The sequence below is a fragment of the Grosmannia clavigera genome (genome assembly GCF_000143105.1).
Source record: "Grosmannia clavigera kw1407 unplaced genomic scaffold GCSC_140, whole genome shotgun sequence".
NCBI classification, from domain to species: domain Eukaryota; kingdom Fungi; phylum Ascomycota; class Sordariomycetes; order Ophiostomatales; family Ophiostomataceae; genus Leptographium; species Leptographium clavigerum.
In genome coordinates this window covers 139,121-157,923 of record NW_014040801.1, presented here as the reverse complement: position 1 = coordinate 157,923, position 18,803 = coordinate 139,121, and the positions used below count along the sequence as shown (strand labels likewise).

Sequence of the window (18,803 nt, the reverse complement as noted above, 5' to 3'; positions counted from 1 at the left end):
TTGGCTGCAGGACACTGGCGCGCTAGCCATATCTACACTAGCCCTCTTTTGGCGTGGTGGAAGCGCCCGACGACGTGGTCACACTCTATCTTTGCGTCTCATCACGGATGGCCCCTGGCCAATCAAAGCACGTTCTCGCGCTCTATTCTTGTCTGGCTGACTGGTTTTAACGACGACAGCCGCCGCATCGTAGAAGGAGACTTTGCTTTTGCTTTCTCTCCTGCCTTCTCGTTCCCCTCGCTTTCCAGCTGCGCTGCCAGAATTGCATCTACAAAACTCGCTTCTCGCCTGTCATAATTCCAGAACGACGACCCCTGTCACGACGAAACGACCAGGCCGAGCTTATAAACGCCCCTCATCAAAGCGTCTCTAACACCTGCCGTCTCAAGCCTTCCCTGTTCTGCTGCACCGCTCCGCTCCCACTTGTACGCAAGAGGCTGCCTCTGACACAGGCATCTTTCGAGCTCGAAACAGCTCGGCGTGACTGATCCGTCTCGTCCAAGGGAAACCTGAACTCTGTCTCTTCTCGTCTCTCGTCTCTCGTCTTTCAGCTTTCATCTCTCTTCCAACATATCTCGCCTTCCCTCGACATCCTTTCGATCGCAACGTCCGCTCAGCTCAATTGGAGGACGAACGAAGGGTGCAACCATAACTAGGCATCTTCCAGCCAGTTTCAGCCCATCTGACATGCGAAGAAAAAAAAATCTTGCTACTCCGTACATAACATCGTTCCATCGTCTCCGTACCGGCTGTGGGTCCCTTCAAGCTTCTTTTGACTCTCCCCCTCTCCATTTTCCGTACCACACGGACTCTCGTATCCGCATCCACCAACAGACTTTTTGGTCGCGTTTCCTCCTTACCCTTTATGACTTACATTCCCGCTACCGCACCTTCTCGCTTCCGTCTTCTTCTTCCTCTCCCCTACTCAGCCTGGTAGAGGATTTGCCGGCGCCAGTTCTGCAAGGCTCTCTTCCTCATTCGTTCCCCTCCTTCATCTTTATAATTCTACTTAACGCTGCTGGCTCAGATCACTCTTTTGGCTTATTTTTTATTTTATTTGTCTTCACCTTCTGGTTCGAATCGTCGCCGGTCGACACTCTTAATACAGTCTCTGTCTAGTCGAGAAGACCACAGCCGCCAAGATGAGCGTCCAAGAGCTGCTCAAGAAGCAGCTAACAACTCCGAAGCTGCTGTTTCATTTTCTCTTCTGGAGCTTCCACTGGGGAATGTTCGCCTTTGGATGGTGCGTAGAAACGGTTCTTCTGGCCCTATGGTCTTGCTGCTTTGCTCTTTTTGGTGCTGACACAGGCGCAGGCACAAACAAGCAACAGATCCTCGACTGGCTGGTCTGAACACACTCACATTCTCCGTCTGGATTTCTCGGGGTGCCGGTCTCGTCTTGGCAATCGACGGCACCCTTATTCTGCTGCCCGTCTGCCGGACGCTCGTGCGGATTGTGCGGCCAAAGGTCCGGTTTCTGCCTCTTGACGAGAATATCTGGTTCCATCGGCAGGTCGCCTACGCCTTGCTGCTCTTCGCCATCATCCACACGGCTGGCCACTACGTCAAGTAAGTGCCTTGCGCCATCGTCAGCCGTCTCGGCTCCTTCTGAATGTCAGCACTGACCGTGTACACAGCTTCTATAATGTCGAGCTGAACCAGGTTCGCCCTGTCACAGCAGTGCAGATTCACTACACGCAGCCTGGCGGCATTACCGGTCACATCATGCTGCTCTGCATGCTGCTCATGTACACGACAGCCCACGCCAAAATCCGGCAGCAGTCGTTCGAAACGTTCTGGTACACGCACCACCTGTTCATTCCCTTTTTCCTCGGCCTGTACACCCACACCGTCGGCTGCTTTGTGCGCGACACTGCCGACGCCGTGTCGCCTTTTGCCGGCAAGAAGTTCTGGGACCACTGTCTCGGCTACGAAGGCTGGCGATGGGAGCTGTTTGCTGGCGGCCTCTATCTGGTGGAGCGTCTGTACCGCGAAGTCCGAGCCCGCCGCCAGACCCGCATCACCCGTGTCGTCCGCCATCCGTATGGTAAGTGGGAAGTCAAAGCCGGACGCGAATCCGACAGTAGCGCAAAAGCTGACCAGTCCTTCTCCTTCCAGACGTTGTCGAGATCCAGTTTGCCAAGCCGTCGTTCAAGTACAAGGCCGGCCAGTGGCTTTTCCTGCAGGTGCCCTCGGTGTCCAAATACCAGTGGCACCCGTTCACGATCACGTCGTGTCCGTACGACCCGTACGTCTCGGTGCACGTTCGGCAGGTCGGCGACTTCACGCGGGCGCTTGGTGACGCCATCGGTGCCGGAGCCGCCCAGTCGAAGCTGTACGAGGGCGTGGACCCGATGGGCATGTATGAGGTAGCGCTGCAGAACGGTCAGCAGATGCCGACGCTGCGCATCGACGGCCCCTATGGAGCGCCGGCCGAGGATGTGTTCGACAACGAGATTGCCGTGCTGGTTGGCACGGGCATCGGTGTGACGCCGTGGGCGTCGATCCTCAAGAACATCTGGCACTTGCGCAACGGGCCCAACCCGCCGACGCGGCTGCGTCGTGTCGAGTTCATCTGGGTCTGCAGGGACACCACCTCGTTCGAATGGTTCCAGACGCTGTTGTCGTCGCTCGAGCAGCAGTCGGCCGAGGCGGCACGCATTCCAGGCAGCAACGGCACCGAGTTTCTCCGGATCCACACGTATCTGACCCAGAAGCTCGACATGGACACGACACAGAACATTGTGCTCAACTCCGTCGGTTCCGACCACGATCCGCTGACCGAGCTCAAGTCGCGCACCAACTTTGGCCGCCCTAACTTTGACAAGCTGTTCTGCACCATGCGCGACGGCATTCTCAACCGCACCTATCTCAACGGCCTCGAGGGCAGCGTGAGGACCACCGTCGGTGTCTACTTCTGCGGACCGTCTGCAGCAGGTATGTCACCATCGTTTCTCTTCTTTCCTGTGGCATCGGCCTTGCTAACACTCTTGCAGCACGCGGCATCAAGAAGGCAGCTGAAGCAGCATCTGTTCGGGAAGTCAACTTCCGCTTCTGGAAGGAGCACTTTTAGACGCGATTACCCCTAGCGTGTTTCTGTCATTATATCCTTTCCTTGTTTCCTTTTCTTCCCCCCTATTTTTATTACTATGTTGCGCTGCGTATAAGCAGGAAAAAATGGGACAAAGATATCAGAACAGTGCTATGCTGTGGTGAGAAAGACGTAGCGAGGGGGGTGTACAAACAGGTATAGGATTATGTTATTTTGTTCATTTCGACTATGCATGCAGCCCACGGCACTTGATTCCATATCGTAGTAGACAAGTGGAGTAGCAAAATGCAAAGTGTCGCAACTTCGGCAAACAACCATATATTATTAATGGGCCTCAGCATGGGCTTTGTTTTGCCAAGACGGGTCGCTTTCAATGTGGTCAGACTTGGTGAAATTGGGTCGAAGTGGTGCCACAACGACGGAGTAAGCCGAAGATATTCAAGCACCCTTGCAGGACCGGGGATGGATGTTAGATGATAAAGCGATTGTCAGCGATATACTCCGTACTAGACTATGGGTAAAGACGATCAGATCTGTGTCACATGTTTCTATGAGGCTCTGTTCACACAGCTCTTACCAGCTCACAGACGACGCGGGGAAGTCGCGATCAGAACGCTTGCTTAGTTTTGTGATAGAGCGTTTGGGGCATTCCCCCAGTGTTCTACCCCATATATGGAAGGAACAGTCGGTGCAGCCTGCAGTAAAAGCAGGCGGGGCAGAACCTGAGAAACTTTTGTACTTATTTTGCAGGCGTCGATGCGGGACAAAACGAAATGGACAGAAAATAAAAAGGCCGAGAGAAGAGCCTGCAACGTGAAGGATCCCGTATCATCACCAACCAGGTCGAGAACGAGACGACAAGAGCAGCATCTTTATTGCTGTCGTTGCAACCAGGCCGGCTTTTCGAGCACAGCTCTCATCATCATCAGAACATCAGAACATCAGAACATCAGAACATCAGGACATCAGGACATCAGGACATCAGGACATCAGTTCATCAGCTCGTCATCAACAAGACATCATGTTGCACTGGTAAGTCCTCTGGTCATCCTCTCCCGTATATCCATTCACACATCGCCTCCGCATGTAGGTATCAGTCGAGGCTCGCCTCCCACCCGGTGCTCACACAGAGCATCACGACAGCGCTGCTGTTCGCCACGGGCGACACGACGGCGCAGCAGGTGGTGGAGCGGCGCGGGCTCGAGGGCCATGACGCGGCGCGCACGGCGCGGATGGCGCTTTACGGTGGGACGGTGTTTGGGCCGGCAGCAACGACGTGGTACCGGTTCCTGCAGAAGCGGGTGGTGCTGAGCACGCCGCGACGCACGATGCTGGCGCAGGTGGCCTGCGACCAGGGCCTTTTTGCGCCCGTGTTCATCAGCGTGTTCCTGTCGAGCATGGCGGTGCTGGAGGGCTCGTCGCCGCGCGAGAATCTAGACCGCAACTACCACAGCGCGCTGACGGCCAACTACGCCATCTGGCCGGCCGTGCAGATGATCAACTTTTCGGTCGTGCCGCTGCACCACCGCGTGCTGTTTGTGAATGTGGTGTCGATCGGCTGGAACTCGTACCTGAGCTACCTAAACGCGAAGTGAGGGGGACTGGCTAGAATGGCACGGAAGAAGGCTGCCTGACAAGCCACGAGGGGGGGCAATACCGCATTTCAGCTCCAGGCAGCAACTTAGCCAATCTAAAAGGCGCTATAAATGGCTGTGCAATGATTTCCCTGACCTCCAACTCGCTAACAACGCGACACCTGCGCCATGAACGACGATACGACCGCACCGCCGACCTTTGCTGGCCGTCTGCGCGTGTCCGATTTTGCGTACAGGGAAGAGGTGTCTGTGCCGAAAAAGCGACGACGGGCCGATGTGGAGGATGTGGCGAAAGACGCCTCGCCACAAAAGAAGCCGTCGTCCTGCTCGGGCAAGCGTGCGCGGACGTCCAGCAAAGACCCGTCGGTGTATGCGCATCTCGACCTGCTGCCGGACGCGCTGGCGCCCGGACTGCTCGTTCTCTTCATCGGACTCAATCCGGGCGTGCAGACAGCTCGCAGTGGCCACGCGTTTGCACACCCGTCGAACCTCTTCTGGCGGCTTCTGTACCGCTCCGGGATCACGCCCGTGGCCTGCCGTCCTGACGAGGATCGCTCGCTTCCGGCACGCTTCCGCCTCGGCCTGACCAACATCGTCGCCCGGCCGTCTCGTCACGGCGGCGAGCTGCGGCCGGCCGAGCTGGACGCCGGCGTCGCTCTGCTCGAGGCCAAGACCTGGAGCTGGCGCCCCGAAGTCGTCTGCCTTGTCGGCAAGGGCATCTGGCAAAGCGTCGAGCGCGTGCGCTATGGCCGGCGCCCAAAGATTGGTGGCCGTCCCGCCTTCCACTACGGCTGGCAGGACGAGGCTGAGAACATGGGCTGTCGGCCGCCGGCTCTCAACAACGACGAGCTGGCCGAATACCGCACCGTTGCCGACGGCGTCCACGATGACCCTGCCTGGAAGGGTGCTCGCATCTTTGTCGCTTCCAGCACCAGCGGCCTCGCTGCTTCGCTCTCGCCAGCCGAGAAAGAAGCCATCTGGGCACAGCTTGGCTCTTGGACTGAGATGCGTCGACAGGAGATCGAGACCGAAACCGGACGGAAGTGGGTGTGATGTCCGTACGAATCCTGTAAAATAACGCACTCTTGGTGAATGATTATATTCGTCTAGGATACAGACGGCTGCATCCTTTTAGCCCCGATCAATACAGGTAAGGCAGAACGTCGCCGTCATGTGTCCAACACCACCCACCACGCTATAACGTGAGATCCCAGACCGTAAGACGTAATAAAACAATTAGACAAACAGGCCCGAGCCAAGCATCTTCTTATCTCCATTATGTCCCTGCCACACGCAGTCACACACAGCTTTCGCAGAATCTCACAGCACATACACCATGGCAAGCATGGCAGCGATGGCAGGTACCAGGCCGGCGTGCTCTCGCAGCTCTCGCAGGCTGCCGCCGGCAGCGCTGGCACTTTCGGTGCCACCCGCCGCCGTGGTGCCGTTGGGCAGGGTGCCGTTGATGAGCAGGGTGCTGGTGCCGTTGACGTCGGCCACAGCGACACCGCTGGCATTGAGGGCGGCGTAGGAGCCGTTTCCAAGCAGGTCGGCAAAGTACGTGCTGTTGGAGTTGTTGTCACAGCCACACTCGACCGTCTCGTCGCAGGCACAGGCCACATTCTTCGTCTCGTTCCGGTTGGACGTCTGGTTAAGGTATGCGTACGGGTGGCTGTACGGATAATAGTAGATCGGGTGGTACCAGTAGCCGGGCCAAAAGTGCGTGCTGCTGCCGATGGCCAAGCCGGCACCGACGCCGAGAGCCAGCGGAGCGATGCCCGACGGCGACGTCGAGCCCGAGCGATACGGCACCGTCGAGCCACCACCGTAGTAGGCACCACCGCCGTAAGCTGGCTTCGTGCCACTGCCGGTGGTGGTACGGCCGCCCGAGCTGGACGACGACGAGCCTTTGCCACTATGGTCATGGGTTAGTTTAGGGGACGACGGGCGCCGAGAAGGGCGTCGAGAAGGACGACGACCAGGACGTCGACCAGGACGGCGACCAGGACCCCGATGAGGAGCCCAGGAGGGACGACCACGAGAATAAGGAAATGGGTTGAGAGAGCCGTACGAGCTGCCGCCTTTGCCTCCTTTGCCGCCGGAGCTGGAGGAGCCTCCCGAGCTGGATCCAGAGCTAGACCCAGAGCTGGATCCAGAGCTCGATCCAGAACTAGATGAGCCACCACGCCCGGAACCGGAAGACCCAGAAGACCCCCCAGAGCTAGGCGAGCCTCTTCTTAGTGTCCATCCAGACAGAAGAATCGCTCAACATAAAAGGGCCACGCTGCAGAACAGAAGAAAAAGAGAGAGAGAGAAGAGAAAGACCAAGAAAACGACAAAAGAAAAAGGCAGCACCAAGACCAGAGGCGAGCGAGAACGTACCTTCCACCGCCAGAGCGACCACCGCCACCGCCGCTGCTGCCGCCGCCGCCTTTGCGCCGAAAGAGCCTCTCGTATTCCCATGCAGGCTCGTCGCGTTTGGTCGCATCGTGTTCTGAGGCTGGGCTGAACCGCAGCACAAGAGCGGGAACGGCATCATCATTCTGTATGTCTGGTACGGCTGCAGCGCCGACAAGGGGCGCAGCAGCCGACATCAGCAGTAAAATTCTGCTAAGTTTCATCGTGCCGGATTCGTGGTGATGATGTTGTTGCCGATGTATTTCGTTGTTGTGGTGATTGCAAACCAGACTTCCGGGACCATGAAACGGTGGGAGCAGACGCAGCCAGTATATAACACCCAGGTGGAGCAAGACGTTGCTATTATGCTACAGACTACTCCGGAAGGTTAAACAGTAAGAAATTAGCAGCTGGCCTAGGGCGGATGCGTTGTGTGCTCGCGTCTTGGCATTGCGGTGACTTCATGGTATCCTCGCCTCCGTTTTTGGCTGTTGTTTCTTACTCCGTACAAGTAAGATAGCCTGACAGCCCAGTTAGCAGTAACGTTTGGCGAGCCCAACACAGCACCTATTAAAGCCCCTTCCGCTCCTAGATCAAATACACAGCCACATTACGGAGTACAGCGCTCTTTCTGCTTACGGTCAGCAGTAAGATACAAGAACCCCGTATTTCGTACGGGCAATATTTCATTTTAGCGCAAGGCAAACTACAAGGTTGATTCGCATCCCAGACCTCTGATTGCACCTCGAGGAGACTGCTGTTTATCAGGTCATCGTCCCCATGGACTCATCGGCTGCCGACCGCAGTCTCCTCGACCGTCTCAACGCTCTGAAGCCGTCCGGAGTGGTTCTGGACAGGCCTTCGCAAACGTAATGTCTTCTAACGTCTTCGGCACAACGACGACGCATTGTTAACCTGCCATCGTGTACAAAGGTCGACTACTTCACATGTGACCGACAGTGCTGCAGATGCACCAGAAGCACGTGCAGATGCGCTCGCTGCTCGGCTGCGGCTGCTCCGCCAGCACAGCGAACCCCAGGCTGATGGTAAGCGCCAGGTCGTCTCCAACGCGGATCCTTCGTCTCCTTTGCCACCAACCGCGCCGTCAGCGGTACAGGGCCACCATGACGAGGACGACGACCCGTTGCTCTTCTCTGATGAGCGAGCGCTCAACGACTTTTTGTTGGATGACGAGGACGACGACAACGGCAGCTTCGTATTGCTGCCGGACGTGCCACGGCAGCTTAGCCAAGATGCGGACGATGCAGATGATGCAGATGACGAGAAAAAGGTCGCTGATTTGCTAGGGAGCCTGGCCGGACCTGGAGCCGAAGGCAGCCAGGCCCAGCCCAGCTCCCGCCGCTCAGACGAGTCGGACGAGTCGGACGGTGACAACATGGACCGCGAGGTGCGTCGTGTGGTGAGCCAAGCCCGAGATGAAGCTCGAGCCGATGCCGGTGAGCCAGACGACTCCTCGGATCTGCAACTCCCCGCCGTCCCGACAGAGCTCGTCGACCGGCCGGAACGTGATGCTGCCGACGACATCGCCGAGCGCCTTGCTGCCCTCCGGGGCCTCAGCGGTCCCGATGCCGGCCTCGGCCACACGGACGCCTTTGGCCTGCCGTCGGCGCCAACTTTTCGCCCAGGCGACGACAGAAAGAAGCCCGGCAGCAGCAGCAGCCGCTTCGGCTACACCGAAGAGGACCGCCGCTCCTGGTGCGTCGTCTGTCTCGAGGACGCCGCCGTGCGTTGTCTCGGCTGCGATGACGACCCCTACTGCGCCCGCTGCTGGCGCGAGATGCACGTCGGCCCTGCTGCAGGATTCGACGAGCGCGGCCACAAACGCGTGCCTCTCTCTCGGGCCAGCCAGCCATGAAAGGTGGGGGCATTTGCCTCGACAGACAGCCGACACTTACCCGTACGTAAAGAACTTTTATTCATACTGCTCATATGCTTACTGCTTGTGATTGTGCTTGTTGCCTGTCCCTTTGACCACCTCATATCCGAGGGCTAGCCTGACTACCCTGTCCTGTCCGCCACAGTCCTCTCTTTTTGCCCAGGTTGCGTATCATGTTCCACCTCAATAAAGGATCCTCCCCCAATGCCATAAGTACATGTGAAAATACAGAAAACGAAGGGGTTTAGCCGCCAGAGCTCAAGTGTGTCAGATTCCCATATCCCAAATCAGTTTGCCCCAGATCCCGTTCCGTAACCCGACTCGCCATTCTGCGTGGCATGGCCCGTGATGTTCTGCCATGTGGCTCCAAAGCGGCGCCCCGTGCTGGCCAGCAGACCCTCTTCCTCATCCGCCTCAGCATCCTCATCCATCCTGGACACGTCCAGCTTCGGCGTCCTAAATAGAGATGTTGTGAACACAATAAGGAAGACAGCCAAGAAGGCAAACTGCGCCCAGAAATCCACAGCTCCAAACACCGGCCAGTTGAGCGTCACCCGGTTGATGAAGGTCGACATGACCGTCGGCGTGCACACGTCCTTTGCTGCTGCTTCCGTGTACGCCTCCGAACATGGTTTGATCCAGTTTGGATGGTCTCTGCAGTCGGGCTGCTCACCGGGATGCGCCGGTGGGTTGAGACAGAACGTCTGCGTCCCGTAGCTGGCGTATTGCGGAGCCACAAGCATGGCAACGGAATAGTTGAGTGCCAGGATGATCAGTGCCAGCATCACTGTCGCCATCAGGATAGCCTGCGGCGCAGTCCGGCCCTTGCGGAACTGGAAGATGCTCACCCAGAGAAAGCGGATCCCGACAGCCGCGAGTCCCGAGACAGAGCTGCTGAAGAGGAAGAGGATGAGCAGCGCCAAGAGGGCATAGTCGACGGGAAACACTCGGGCTGTCTGCATGAAGATCCAGTTGATCGGCTGGAAGACGTTAATATGGCCGAGGATGTAGCCGCAGCGCTGCTTGCAGATCGAGTTCGCCGCCTTGTCGATGCCTGTGATGAGCATGGAAACGGCCACGACGAGCGACAGTAGCATGAGGAGCATGCCGCCGATCAGCGTCAGCGGCCGGAACACGGCACACAATTTCGTCCACGTCCGGAAGATCCTGCTGTGGCCCTCGCCGCGAGCCTCTGCCGCAAGCCTCTCCCGGCGCACCAACGTTCGTTCTTCTCGCATGAGCGTCTCCAGCTCGCGCCGGTCCTTGGTCGACATCCCGCCGGACCGGTCGGAATTGCGCAGATCCAGCTGTCGCTGCCGCTCGCGGTTCTGTTCCAGCGCCGAAGCGGTCGTCTGGCTCAGCTGGGGCGCCGAAACCGACGGGGCCGACTTGATGAATGAGATGGGCAACAGCGCCATGCCGGCACCGGTATAGAGCACATACAAGAGCGTGCCGATGGTCATCAGGAAGCCGACGCCAAACGTGAGCGCCTTCTCCCCGTTGTTCTCGGCAAGAAGCCGCCGGAGGTAGTCGAAATCAACGTGGCTGTCGCCCTTCTTTCCGCCTGCAGCGGGCACAAAGAAGCCAACCAGGAGGAGGGCCGCGACGAGCGCCACAAAGATGCTGGTGTACCGGAGGGCGCCCCAGATCCGGCTGCGCGAGCTGCGGTGGGCATCCTCCTGCCGGTCGAGCTCGTCGTACTCCTCATACCAGAAATACGTGAACGGTATGACGATGAGGCACAGCAACGCGTCAAAGCTGTACAGCGAGTAGTAAACGACCTTGAGGGTGAAGAGCACGCCTTCTACATGCTCGGGCGTGGCCCAGTCCTTCTTTGCGCCGAGAGAGGTGTTCGTGGTGGACGAGACGAGGGCAATGTCGACTGGAAGGAGGAAAATAGTCGCCAAGAGGGCAGTTATGCTGACGACAGCGACCGTGCTCACGACAGCAGACCTGTCGCGCGGCGCCTGCCAGGTGAAGGTGGTGATGGTGGCCACTACCAGGGCCAGGCCGACGGCCACGGCGTAGGTGACCCAGATCAGGCTTGTCCGTAAGAGACCGGCCATGCTGAAGAACAGTTCAGCTGTGTTGCGCAGGGTCGAATTGATCGGTGGTCAAAAAAAGAATACTTTTTGCGAGAAGGGGGGCGCGGTTTAACGGGGAAGTGGTTGCATGTCGGCCTCGAGCAAAGGAATGCGCGCGCGATAATATGTTGCCGAGCAGCGCAGCGTTGTGTTGATGGAAAAAGAGCAGACGGAATGAGGCAGAAGAAAGTGACGAAGAAGTGAAATGAAGCAAACAGGAGCCAACTCTCTGACGTCGGCACCCAAAAGAGTAAGCTCGCCGCAGAGACGGGAAGGAGTGACGTTGCGCCTTGTCTTTCTGTTCAGACTGGTTTCAGGCGTGACGCAATGTGCTGTGGCCGAGCTTGTGTGGACCCAGAGTATGTAAGCAGTTCCTGCTGCAATAGTGCATGCACTGCTGAAAATCAGTGGCCCATCAGTGGCCCCTCAGCAGCCAATCAGCGGGCCAGCTAGATTCTGCTGTGTCTGTCATCCAAAATCCTGCTGCAATCCGAGCTTCAAGACGGCCTCATATGTGTGCATACTGTGCCAGCAAGCTCTGATCTTCCTCGGCCCCGACGACCATGCTCGTTCACCGCGCGCGACAATGCAGTGCTACACAGAGCTCACGCCGCCGACGGCCGTCACGCACTCGCTCGCCCTCCCTCTGACCTCGCCGCGTGCCAACAATCTGATCGTGGCCAAGTCGTCGCTGCTGCAGGTCTTCACCACCAAGGTCGTGTCAGCCGAGCTAGACGCGCCGCCCGACGCGTCGTCCACATCGCAGGCTCCCTACGCCTCGGCAACCAACTTTGACAGCCGCATCGCCAACGACGACAACGGGCTGGGACTCGAGACGTCCTTTCTTGGCGGGGACTCGATCCTGCTTCGCGCTGACCGTGGAAGCATCTCGAAGCTAGTCCTCGTGGCCGAGTTTCCGCTCGCCGGCACGGTCACTGGCCTGGCCCGCATCAAGATCCCCGGCACCAAGTCGGGCGGCGAGGCCGTCTTGGTCGCCCTCAAGGACGCGAGGCTGAGCCTGCTCGAGTGGGACCCAGACCAAAACGACCTCACGACCATCTCGATCCACTACTACGAGCAGGAGGAGCTGCAGGGCGCGCCGTGGGCCGCCCCGCTGAGCGACTATGCCAACTTCCTCGTGGCCGACCCGGGCAGCCGCTGTGCAGCTCTCAAGTTCGGCGCCCGCAACCTGGCCATCCTGCCCTTTCGCCAGGCCGACGAAGAGGATGTCGACATGGACGACTGGGACGAGGAGCTGGATGGACCGCGGCCTGCAAAAGATCCCTCCTCGGCGGCTGTTGTCAGCGGCCCTGGCGACGGCATTGAAGACACCCCATTTGCTCCCTCCTTCGTCCTGCGGCTCTCCAACCTCGACACCACCCTCCTCCACCCGGTCCATCTGGCCTTTCTGCACGAGTATCGCGAGCCGACGTTTGGCATTCTCTCGTCCTCGGTGTCCACGTCTGCCGTCATCGGCCGCCGCGACAAGCTCTCGTACCTGGTCTTCACGCTGGACCTACAGCAGAAGGCATCTACTACCATCCTCTCCGTCGCCAACCTGCCGCAGGACCTGTTCCGCGTTGTCCCCATTCCGTCACCGATCGGAGGCGCCATTCTTGTCGGCGCCAACGAGCTGATTCACATCGACCAGTCTGGTAGAGCCAATGGCGTGGCTGTGAATCCCTTCACCAAGCAGAGCACGTCGTTTGGCCTGGCCGACCAGTCCGATCTGGCCCTCCGTCTGGAAGGCTGCACGGTTGACGTGCTGTCTGCCGAGGCGGGCGAGCTGCTGATTGTGCTGCACGACGGGCAGCTGGCCGTCCTGACCATCCGCGTGGACGGCCGTACGGTGTCCGGCCTGAGCGTGAAGATGGTCCGCAGGGAAGCCGGGGGTGATGTGATCCAATCTGGCATTACTTGCCTCAGCCGCATCGGTCGCCAAATGCTCTTTGCCGGAAGCGACCAGGCCGACTCTGTGGTGCTGGGCTGGTCGCGAAAGCAGGGCCAGACAGCGCGGCGCAAGCCTCGTGCCAACAGGGCCGGCCTCGATCTCGGAGCGGACGAAGAATACTTTGACGACGAGCGGGAAGAGGGCGAGGAGCTGGACGACGACGAAGACGATGATGATCTTTACGGAGACGGTCCATCGGCCGCACAGACGCTCGGGATCGACAATACGACCGGACGGGGTGGCGACGACCTGAGCTTCCGGATCCACGACCGGCTGCTGAGCATCGCACCCATCCGCGACATGGTCATCGGCAAGCCAGCACTGGTTGGGGAACTTGCCAAGCGGAGCGATCAGGCCACGATTCACAGCGAGCTCAACCTGGTATGTGCTGTTGGAAGCGGACGGGCCGGGGCGCTGGCGCTGCTGAGCCGCGAGATCAACCCCGATCCTCTCGGGGCGTTTGAGTTTGCCGAGGCGCAGGCTCTCTGGACGGTGTCATCCTCAAAGCCGATTCCCAGGACGATACAGGGCGAGAAGGGTGGTGCGACAGTGGGCGAGGACTACGAGTCGCCGGCTATGCACGACAAGTACATGATCGTAGCCAAGGAAGACGACGACGGATTTGAGACGTCAGATGTGTATGCAGTGACTGCTTCGGGCTTCGAGACGCTCAAGGGCACTGAGTTTGAGCCTGCTGCAGGCTTCACGGTCCAAGCCGGAACGATGGGGCGGAACAGGCGGATCATCCAGGTGCTCAAGTCCGAGGTGCGCTGCTATGACGGCGACCTCGGGCTGTCGCAAATCCTGCCAATGGTCGACGAGGACACCGGGGCAGAGCCGCGGGTGTTGTTTGCCAGCATTGCCGATCCGTATCTGCTGCTGATCCGAGATGACGCAAGCGTGCTGGTGGCCGAGATGAACAAGGACTTTGAGCTGGAGGAGCTCGAGAGGGACGACGGAAGCCTTGCGTCGACCAAGTGGGTGGCCGGCTGTCTCTACCACGACACCGCCTCGGTCTTCTCGAAGACGAGCATCCTGGCCTTCCTGCTCAGTGCCTCAGGGACGTTTTACGTAAGCGATCTTGAAGGTGCATTCACGTGACTGTTGTGTAACGTGAGGCTAACTGCTCCTTCTTCTCCTGCCAGATCTACGCTCTTCCCGACCTCAAGCAGCCCGTGTATGTGGCCGAGGGACTCAACTACGTCCCTCGGCTGTTTCTGCCAGACCACACAGTGAGACGGGGGATGGCTAAGGAGCCGTTGACAGAAATCCTGGTTGCCGATCTCGGAGACGCAGTGTCGAAAGCGCCGTACCTCATTGTCCGCCATGCCAACGACGACCTGACAATCTACCAGCCGCTCCGAACGCCGTCTTCATTGGGCAGTCTGTCGGAGAGCCTCCGGTTCCTGAAGGTGCCGAACCCAGTATTTGCAAAGAGTCCAGTCTCTATCTCGTCGGACGACGCGTCGTCGCAGCTTCGAGCGATGCCGTTGCGTGTCTGCGAGAATATTGGCGGCTATAGCACAGTGTTCTTGCCGGGTTCGTCGGCCAGCTTCGTGCTGAAGTCGGCCAAGTCGCAGCCGCGGGTGGTCAGCCTGCAGGGCACAGCGGTCCGGAGCCTGAGCCCCTTCCACACAGAGAGCAGCGAGCGCAGCTTCATCTACGTGGACGTTGAGGGGTCGGGACGGGTGTGCAGCATGCCAGCAGGCTGGAACCTGACGGAGCTGGGCGTGTGCGCGCGCAAGGTGGCGCTGGACACGGACGCCAACGCGTTAGCATACCACCCACCGACGGGAACGTATGCCGTCGGGACCAGCGCGCTGGAGGCGTTTGAGCTGCCCAAAGACGACCCGCACCGGGCAGACTGGAACAAGGAGAGCACGGCGTTCCGGCCTCTGGCCGAGCGGGGACGGCTGCTGCTGATGAGTCCGGGCAGCTGGAGCACGATCGACACGGTGGAGATGGAGCCGTACGAGGTGGTCATGTGCGTGAAGACGCTGAACCTGGAGGTGTCGGAGGCGACGAACGAGCGAAAGCAGCTGGTGGCAGTGGGCACGGCCATCTCGCGCGGCGAAGACCTGGCAATCCGCGGACGGGTGTACGTCTTTGACGTGGTGTCGGTGATCCCGGAGCCGGGACGGCCGGAAACGAACCGGAAGCTGAAGCTGATCGCCAAGGAGGACATTCCACGCGGCGCGGTCACGGCCGTGTCTGAAATCGGCACGCAGGGATTGATGCTGGTGGCCCAGGGCCAGAAATGTCTCGTGCGTGGCCTCAAGGAGGACGGCACACTGCTGCCGGTGGCCTTTATGGACATGAACTGTTACGTGACCAGTGCCAAGGAGCTGCCCGGCACCGGCCTGTGTGTCATGTCAGACGCCTTCAAGGGCGTCTGGTTCACCGGGTACACCGAGGAGCCCTACAAGATGATTCTGTTTGGCAAGAGCAACACGCGGCTGCACGCCCTCAACGTCGACTTGCTGCCTGACGGCAAGGAGCTCTTTATCGTGGTCACCGATGCGGACGGGAATCTGCACGTGATGCAATTTGATCCAGAGCGTAAGTGAAGCGAAGGGAAGAGCGCATGTTGACCAGTCTGTTCACTAACAGGTCTTTTGCAGACCCCAAATCTCTGCAGGGACACATCTTGCTGCACCGGGCCACCTTCTGCACCGGAGCCCACTTCTCGACCCTGTCGCTGCTCCTGCCGTCCACCTTCACGCCGGCCGACCGACCGACAGCCAACGGAGAGACGAACGGGGCCTCCAGCCAGCCGGAAGCGCAGCAGCACCAGCAGCACCAGCTCCTCCTGGGCAGCCCGACCGGTCTGCTGGCCTCACTGGTGCCGCTGTCCGAGTCGGAATACCGGCGGCTGTCGTCGCTGGCCGGACAGTTGGCCACGTCGCTCACCCAGACGGCCGGCCTCAACCCCAAGGGCTACCGGATGACGGCCGGATCGGCGGCAGCAACATTGGCGCCCGGCGTGGACGCAGCCGTGGGTCGCAGCGTGGTCGACGGAGCCCTGCTGGCCCGCTGGACCGAGTTGGGGTCGGGGCGCAAGGGCGAGATCGCCGGACGCGTCGGGTTCGCCAGCAGCCTCGAGGTACGGACGTCGCTCGAGGGCGTGCTTGGATGGTCGCGCATGGCGTACTTTTAGGCAGAGCGACTCGTTCGCGCGCGCACGATATGCATAGTATAACATGGCAAGAAGGGCTCGCTCGGGATACTTGTCACGTGATTTCACCAGTCTATGTGTTTGGCATGGAGATGGAGTGGGAAAGAACTGTTTTTAGATTAGAAAGAGACAGTACAGAAATCAGCAGTCAAGGCAGCTAGCAAATATGTCTTTGGCCACGGCCTCTTGCTGGAAGGAGGGGCAGTCGCGGCCGGTAGCCTTGGGCACACCGGATGAGCTCATCCGCTTGCTTGGAACAGCCGCAGCCGTAGTAGACGAGAAGGTAGGAGCACATGACGCCTTGCGTGTGTAGCAGCGACAACTCAGGCTGAGGTGAGTTGTTCGTGGTTTCGGTGCTTCGGTCCTTATTCTTGGTCATGCTTTTCATTGTTTTCATTATATGTTCGCTCTCAAAAAGCAACACTTGTTCGTTCTCCACACTTTGCAAAGCAAACTGAATTTCCCGGTCCTTCTATTTCTCAGTCCCAATATTATGCTATTATGTTACTTCTGGCTAGCCGGAGTCCTTCCACCCCTCCAATCACTGCTCCTTGGACGGGCGGACAGACACGACAATTCCGCGCTTGGCACGCTTGGTCGTGGCGGTGCGACGAGTCAGCTTGGTGCTGCGCTTGGTCAGGTCGCCCGAGCGGCCGCCCGGCAGGTAGCCGATGCCGCCGGTCAGGCTGCCGGGGCCGAAGTCAGGCTCACCGCCCAGGCTGCCAAATATGTCGCCAACGTAGTTGGTGGGCGTGACGCCCTCCTTGAAAGTGCAGTCCCAGTTCTTCAGGATGCCCTTGACGATCTCGATGCCGGCGTTGTAGATGTTCTTGATGGCAATCTCGAAGCCGTTCTGATCGACGGTAACCAGGTTGGCAAAAGCCGTGATGCCCGGTGGCGGGCGGTCAAAGTCGGAGCCGGTGCGCATGAGGATGACGCGCTTGAAGTCAACCATGCCCTCGATGGCGAGGCGCACGAGCACCTCGAGCACGGCGCTGTCCTCCTGCGCGGTCATGCAGTACTCGCCCGTGCCGTTGGTCCACACCTTGGTGACGTTCTCAAAGGCCTCGCCCAGGATGGTGCCCGAGTAGTAGACGTCGCTGGTAGCCGTGTCGCACTTGACGACCGAGGGCACAGCTGTGCCGGCGGTGTAGATGCCGTCAGCCGCGGCCGCATACCTGGCTCTGTACTCAGCCGCAATCGGGTCGTCGGTGAGGTTGGCCTTGCTGGCATAGCCAAAGGCGATGTCGCGCAGCGTCTCGCTGACCTCGAGCACCTCGGTGCCATACTGGTTGCCGGGGTAGACGTCGGGCTCTTCGGTGCCGTAGCCAAAGTAGCCGGTGGACCAGTTTGCCGGCATCTCGCGCGCGTCAAACTCGTACTGCAGGGCCACCTGCACCGAGTAGCGGGCCAGAGCAACGCCGCCCAGCGTGCTGTACTTGGGGTTGACACCGCCAATGCCGGCGATCATGAAGTACGTCTCGGTCAGGTCGAATTTGCCCGAGAGCACGGCAGCCATGACGGTTGAGGCTGCGTTGATCTCCGACTCACCCGTGGTCATCTGGCAGATGCTGTGATCGGCCACACAGTGCACGTGGGGAAAAAGCATCGACAGTCCGGGCGCCGTGATGTTGACGTCCATCAGATTGCCTAGACCGCTGCTAGGCAGATTGCTGTACCAGATAGCGGCTTCGGGGTGGAACTGACCAGAATTAGCACATGCAACACAACAGGCAGAGAGCAGAAGAGAGGCAGAAACTCACCAGGCTGACAATCATGACTTTCGGTGCGATCTTGCCGTTGTGCTTGTTGTCAATCGCCGGAAAAGAGGGAGCCGCAGCAACATACTGGGCAGTGGCCAGCAGGGCCGTGGCCACAGAGGAGAAACGCATGTTGAGCGTTGAGGATAGAGAACGAAGGGAGGGGAAGGGGGGGAGTGAAGAAAGAGGCTCCTGGGACCGAGAAAGCTATCTTGAAAAGTTTTGCGGGAGGGGCAGAGAAGGCAGGAGTAATATATACACAGAAGGAAGGAGCTCCGGAGTAGCACGTGCCACACCAGTGATCTTGAAAGCTGCATGTACAACTACGGAGTACAAAGTACGAGTACTATACTGCTTCGAGTGTACGCAGCGCTGCTAACAACCGCGGCTTTGGGCCCGGCGAGAGCGAGAACGTGGCGACGTGTCGATCGCAACCCTGTGCCCTTGCATACACAAAGTAGTCGCTTCGATGGAAATGGCTATCAGTGGGTGGAGATAGCGGGGGACTCTGTCATTCTCGCACGCTAAGCTCAGAGTATCTTGCCGTAAACAGTTGGCAAGACAAGAGACGTGATAGGCAGCTTGGCACAGCCCACCTGCCGATAGGTGAGCGGCGACCGCCGTGCGACGTAATGGATGCGGACAGGGCCATGGACAAGGTTTAAAGTGTACATACATAGTAGTAAAAGACGCAGACCCACGTCAGCCAGGACTAATCTCCGGAGAGCAATAGGATAAAGAGGGGCGGCGAACCGGCCGGTGGCTGCTTCGTTCTGCTGGCTGTCTCACACATTGATTGACTGGCTTGCACCTGACTCATGAGGTGTGCATGCAATACAAGGCCGAGACGTGCAGCGTCAGCCGTAGTGCTTGTTCCTGAGCTGGAAATGAG

The 18,803-nt window shown here is 59.0% G+C and overlaps 8 protein-coding genes across 8 annotated transcripts; 5 read left to right on the top strand and 3 right to left on the bottom strand.

The window, feature by feature from the left end:
- Positions 1-1,142: 1,142 nt before the first annotated feature.
- On the top strand, positions 1,143-3,073 carry CMQ_634 (NADPH oxidase; the record flags this gene model as incomplete). Its single annotated transcript, XM_014317713.1, has 5 exons — positions 1,143-1,243; positions 1,309-1,569; positions 1,638-2,047; positions 2,119-2,937; positions 2,997-3,073. The coding sequence occupies 5 exons, from the start codon at positions 1,143-1,145 to the stop codon at positions 3,071-3,073; spliced, it is 1,668 nt and encodes a 555-aa protein (XP_014173188.1).
- A 1,000-nt stretch (positions 3,074-4,073) lies between these two features.
- CMQ_370 (integral membrane protein mpv17 pmp22 family) lies at positions 4,074-4,647 on the top strand (the record flags this gene model as incomplete). Its single annotated transcript, XM_014317449.1, has 2 exons — positions 4,074-4,084; positions 4,143-4,647. 2 exons carry the CDS (start codon positions 4,074-4,076, stop codon positions 4,645-4,647), a joined length of 516 nt encoding a protein of 171 aa, XP_014172924.1.
- A 168-nt stretch (positions 4,648-4,815) lies between these two features.
- CMQ_377 (G/U mismatch-specific DNA glycosylase) lies at positions 4,816-5,700 on the top strand (the record flags this gene model as incomplete). Its single annotated transcript, XM_014317456.1, has 1 exon — positions 4,816-5,700. The coding sequence occupies one exon, from the start codon at positions 4,816-4,818 to the stop codon at positions 5,698-5,700; it is 885 nt and encodes a 294-aa protein (XP_014172931.1).
- A 267-nt stretch (positions 5,701-5,967) lies between these two features.
- On the bottom strand, positions 5,968-7,268 carry CMQ_1398 (uncharacterized protein; the record flags this gene model as incomplete). Its single annotated transcript, XM_014318477.1, has 2 exons — positions 5,968-6,562; positions 7,030-7,268. The coding sequence occupies 2 exons, from the start codon at positions 7,266-7,268 to the stop codon at positions 5,968-5,970; spliced, it is 834 nt and encodes a 277-aa protein (XP_014173952.1).
- Positions 7,269-7,824: 556 nt separating this feature from the next.
- CMQ_1442 (uncharacterized protein) lies at positions 7,825-8,920 on the top strand (the record flags this gene model as incomplete). Its single annotated transcript, XM_014318521.1, has 2 exons — positions 7,825-7,913; positions 8,005-8,920. 2 exons carry the CDS (start codon positions 7,825-7,827, stop codon positions 8,918-8,920), a joined length of 1,005 nt encoding a protein of 334 aa, XP_014173996.1.
- Positions 8,921-9,228: 308 nt separating this feature from the next.
- Positions 9,229-11,007, bottom strand: CMQ_1413 (lmbr1 domain containing protein; the record flags this gene model as incomplete). Its single annotated transcript, XM_014318492.1, has 1 exon — positions 9,229-11,007. The coding sequence occupies one exon, from the start codon at positions 11,005-11,007 to the stop codon at positions 9,229-9,231; it is 1,779 nt and encodes a 592-aa protein (XP_014173967.1).
- Positions 11,008-11,611: 604 nt separating this feature from the next.
- Positions 11,612-16,133, top strand: CMQ_862 (cleavage and polyadenylation specificity factor subunit; the record flags this gene model as incomplete). The annotated part of the gene is made up of 3 exons (XM_014317941.1): positions 11,612-14,047; positions 14,122-15,535; positions 15,598-16,133. 3 exons carry the CDS (start codon positions 11,612-11,614, stop codon positions 16,131-16,133), a joined length of 4,386 nt encoding a protein of 1,461 aa, XP_014173416.1.
- Positions 16,134-16,692: 559 nt separating this feature from the next.
- CMQ_811 (purine nucleoside permease) lies at positions 16,693-18,043 on the bottom strand (the record flags this gene model as incomplete). Its single annotated transcript, XM_014317890.1, has 2 exons — positions 16,693-17,853; positions 17,915-18,043. The coding sequence occupies 2 exons, from the start codon at positions 18,041-18,043 to the stop codon at positions 16,693-16,695; spliced, it is 1,290 nt and encodes a 429-aa protein (XP_014173365.1).
- Positions 18,044-18,803: the final 760 nt, after the last annotated feature.